At 31.4% G+C, this 4,807-nt stretch overlaps 1 protein-coding gene across 1 annotated transcript; it reads left to right on the top strand.

Annotated features, from left to right (window-relative positions):
• Positions 1–230: 230 nt before the first annotated feature.
• LOC145847087 (uncharacterized) lies at positions 231–4,525 on the top strand. Its single transcript, XM_082953503.1, has 8 exons — positions 231–485; positions 1,006–1,157; positions 1,609–1,690; positions 1,750–1,810; positions 2,170–2,289; positions 2,744–3,087; positions 3,419–3,545; positions 4,218–4,525. The coding sequence occupies exons 1-8, from the start codon at positions 231–233 to the stop codon at positions 4,523–4,525; spliced, it is 1,449 nt and encodes a 482-aa protein (XP_082809629.1).
• The last annotated feature ends 282 nt before the right edge of the window (positions 4,526–4,807 follow it).

Consider the following 4,807-nt stretch of genomic DNA (forward strand, 5'->3'; position numbering starts at 1 on the left):
GTTGATTAAAAATATATGAAAACTTGATTTTAAATTTCTTAATGGTAAAACTTTTAAAAAAGACCTCAAGTTTTGTAATTATTTAGTTTAGAAAATGTTAAACTTTTATCTTAATTAAAAACCACTTATATTTAAAAATAGTAATCTAAAAGTTTTTGTTTTGTACTAAAGCTGTTCTTTTCTAAAAGTTGATAGTTTTTCAAGCTAATCGGCATATTAAAAGAATTTAAATGGGACACAGCTTGAGTAGGGCCGACTCTACTTGGTACACAAGTCAGGCCCCAGTCAAGTCTAAAAGAAAGAAAAGAAAGAGTAAGAAGGGGAAAAGTAATGGGATAAAAAAGACTTCCGATGATCTTTACAAGAAGGCGCTGGTCGAGGACTACAACCAGTGGCTAAGAAATCTTCCTCCCACCGACAATGACATCATAAAAGAGCAGGAGCGAATCAAAGCAAAGGAAAAAGACCAGACTTTGATGAGAAAAGTAAGAGTTATTTACCAGCTTTTCATTTATATTGTAACTATCTTTTGGTGTAAGTTTGACAAGGCTATACGCATTAGGCAAATGAAAAAAAAACATCTTTTCTTTAATAATATTCGTTTTTTCACTTTATTTTTGTTGATAGTTTGTCCATCTTAGTATTTAAATTCAGACGATTGATTATAACAACTTTGTCTACTTAACACGTAGTTGCCTGTATACTTCTCCAACTACAAAAGTATTTTCAGAAAAAATCTATTTAAAGGGTATATACTAAAAAGTTTCATTAACTTCAATTGTTAAACTGAATTTATAAATGTAGTGTAAGCTCTTTCAAAATGTTTTTTAAATTTAAACTGATTTTTAAACATATTTTTTTAACTTAAACAAACTAAGTAGCTTTATATTTTGAATTTGAAAAGGTTTAAGAAATGGTTTTAGAGTAAACATTAATATGCTACACTCAATAAGTTTTATTTTTAATAAAACTAAAGTTGCTGGTCTTAAACAACAGAGTTTTTAGGTTAAAAACTTGTTGTGGTCGAAAGACCATCGTAAGAACGCTGTGATATGGCCGGACACGAATCCCGACGATGATCTGACCGTGGTGCCGAGGATTCAACTCTCCTTCCAAGACGATCCGTATTACAAACAGAACCTGCCTGAATACGATAGGTAGGCAACAACTTAAAACTATTTCACGTTATATAAAGGAACAAGAAAGTGTTTAGTTCAGTAATTTTTCTTTGACCTACCTTTTTTCAAAGTGTTAAACTTTACTAAAGTTAGTACTTAATGTTTGTTTTTAAAGTTTGAAGCTTATAAACAAATTTTATAACAAAAGTCAGTCAACAGTTTTTTTTAATTAGAATAGAACTAGTTTTGAAAACCCCTTATTTTAATAAATTGGTATTGTTATAAATATTATGTAGACAAAGTTAATGAAAATAATAATAAAAGTATTCTGTTGTATATTTTGTACCGCTAATTATTTTATAACGGTAAAGTTAATGAAATTTCTAAGAATATTTAATATTATCAGTTTTCGATTAATAAATGTTTTTGCGTGTAAGCTATCTATACAAAACTTTTTCTAGTACATTCATCATTTTTATTTTGTATCTAGAACTTCATGGGATTATTACTACAATGATGGATTTCAAATCGGAGGCTCATACAGCCCTTCAGAAAAGGAAAGCTACAGACAAGTATCTTTTTCTTTAATTTTTAAATTAATAACGTTTTAACAAAAAATATATAAAATCAGGGAATGGAATACTCGGCACCTTTGACAAGAAGCTTAGGGACACAAACCACGCCTCCGAGAAGTTTGTTTGTTGTTTCTTTTCTTTCAATCTAATTTTGCTTTACAATATCTATTTTAGATTGTTTATGTTTTGATATATTTTAAACACAGGAAAAACCTGTAAAGTATATAAAATCTGTAATTTTTTGGGAACTGAAGTTACTTTTTTAATTTTGTTTTAAATGATTAACATTCACTTATAGAGAATAAATGCTGGTGTTGTGTAATAGAAAATACTTTAAAATATTATTTTTATAATTTTTTTTTACGCTAAGATTATAACTAATCTAGAATATTTACATGATAGCTAGTGAAGTTTTTTTTGAATGCATAAACTACAAATACAAGTTTATGAACAAAAACTTGTTATAAACTTGTCAGACACAAACTCGCTTGACACTCTGAGCACGTCAAGAAGCTCGCCGAGACACAAGTCTCATCACAGGAGTGACAGGAGCGACGTGAGAAGTCAAAACAACAGCTCGAGCTCATTACACGAAGGTGGGGATTTTAAATTCGATCGCTAAATATAATTTTAATAGTTCTTGTTTGTTTTCAATGACTTGAGTTGATCGGCACAGTTTTATGTTGAATTTGTTTACCATTTTATATGGTTAAAAATCCTAGAAAACTTTTGATGAAATGGCTGAATTTAAAAAACATGGTTTACATCAGATAGATTTCTTAGTGATATAACTTATCATAATCAACGTTTACACCACTAAAAATTTGACTGAAAGTTATTATAAGTTTTGTTTCGTTTCAAACTCTATTAAACTGGTTATTTTTATTTTGTTTATTAGAAAGCAACAGCAAGCTTAATAAAACAACAAGTAACAATAACTATAAGTTTATTTTGGAAAGTATACACGTTTACAAAACAACACCTTTTTGTAAAACTTAAAAGTACTAAAGCATATTTTACCACCAAACCACATATCAAAAACTAACCCAGATTTAAAGCCGAAGCCCAGAAGCAGCCAGAAGGACCGGCTCGAGATCAACCACTACCACCACCAGAGGCGCCACAGCGCGGGCGAGTACGAAGAGGGACTTTCCCCGTCCGCGGCCAGAAAGAAGCGGCACGAGGGACACGGGCGGAGAAGGAAGAAGAAGACCTCTAGCGGCAACCGAACGAGCGACTACGAGAGCGGGAGCATCCGCAGGAGGGAGCAAAGGAGAAAGGGGAGCGGGAGGTCGAAAATGGGCTACGACAATTTTGTGATGAAGGAGATCAGCCACCAGGGCGGTTTGGCGCAGCAGCAGGATCCTAGAAACCGTTTGTGGCGGAAAAACGAGGTAATAAGAAAAAACAAGGATGCATTTTTTTATAAAATATATAATTTTGAGTGTAATCTTTTTTTTTCAAACATTAAAGCTAAAAGGTTTAACTATTGAAAATATAATACAGACATTAAAGTGAATTTAAACTTTATTTTACTTTCATACTTTGTCTTCTTTACGTACCTGAATCATATAAAGCATAAACATGTAATCATTAGTTCACTAACTTGTTAGAATGCTACACTAAACAATCAAAGCTAGTTTTTGTAATAAATTTTTGTTAAAGTTTTAATTTATTTTTATCTTCTAGTTTCACCATTTTATTCACTTTTATTTTTAACTAAAGTTCGCTGGTCAATACATGGACGAGGGAAAATATGAAGAATTTCCGTACGAGGTGCCGACGACGATAAGATCAACAAGGTCCAGCAACAACGAAGAAGTCGTTGACAAATACTCACATTCGAGTCAAGGTTTCGTTTGTCAATATTTAAAAGTTTATTACGTTCAATGAAGAATGTGTTTTTTATTTCATGCTGTTTTGCAGGTGTACCCAACGTCTTTTCAATTTGTCATTTTTAAATTGTTAGTACTTTTATTTCTATAAACATCGTTTTTTGTTGCTGCAAAAGTATTTCAAAATGAGTAATGAATAGTTGTAATTCAATGCTTTATAAAACAATTTGGTATTTTTTTCTTGTTTAAACGTTCAGTTTTCATTAGATACTATTAGCTAGTTTCAAGAAACTATTTTGTAAAACCTGTTTTAATTATGAATAAACAAAAAATGATAATTAGGTAAAAATCTAAATTTAAGACTGCTAACATGTTAAAAAAATAAACAACTAATACATTTTGGATTTTTTATGTCAACTGTTAAAATTATATACATATCAATTAAAATATTTGAAGTTAATGTATACTTTTGACACTTAGTACCAGAGTTACCATTGAAGATCCGTTTGATTAAAAAAAACATTTGGACATCAAGTTTTTAGTTAAACAAAACAATACTTTTTTAAGTATTCATTACTCAGAGTTCTTTGTTTCTGGAAAACCTGCTTAGTACTGTTGTTGCTCTAGCAAGTAAGAAAACAAAAAAATCCATGATAACGTCAATAACAAGCAATCTCATTAAACTTCAGAGGTTAGTTTCGGGAGCAACGGAGCTTACTACGAGAGGAAGCGGCACAAGGCGAGGAAGCACAGAAAATCTTCCTCCTCGATCATGGAGATCCCCACTCGGAAGGCACTCGACCTGGACATTGAGAAGATGGTCATCAGCACCATCCAGAACAAACTGGGCGGCGCGGACTCGAATGCGGAAGGGGGAAACCCCGACACGAGTGAGGAAGAAGTTCGGATGAGGGTGGAGCAGCAAATTGCGAAACTGTTGGCAGACTTCATCAAGGAGAACAGCGGTGGTGGAGACGCGCAAGATCAAATATTGTGAATGTTGAATATATATGTTTTTTTACAGTAAAAGTTTGATTTCGCATGATTTTTTTTTAAAGTTTAGTTTATTTTTTATTTCAAGTTTTATTCAAAAGTAATCAAAATGTTTTGCACTACGAATGCATATAAGAGTATGTAAACTCTTTTAAAACGACCTACATTTTAAAATTGTTTTTATAAGTTATTTATTAAAATAATCCTTATAAAATAATTGGTACAAAAACTTAAATAGTAAGTATAACTTTGTATGTATATTTCTTTTATGACTAAAATAATCACA

This window comes from Thalia democratica, unplaced genomic scaffold (assembly GCF_965202585.1).
Source record: "Thalia democratica unplaced genomic scaffold, ktThaDemo2.hap1.1 HAP1_SCAFFOLD_794, whole genome shotgun sequence".
NCBI lineage: Eukaryota > Metazoa > Chordata > Thaliacea > Salpida > Salpidae > Thalia > Thalia democratica.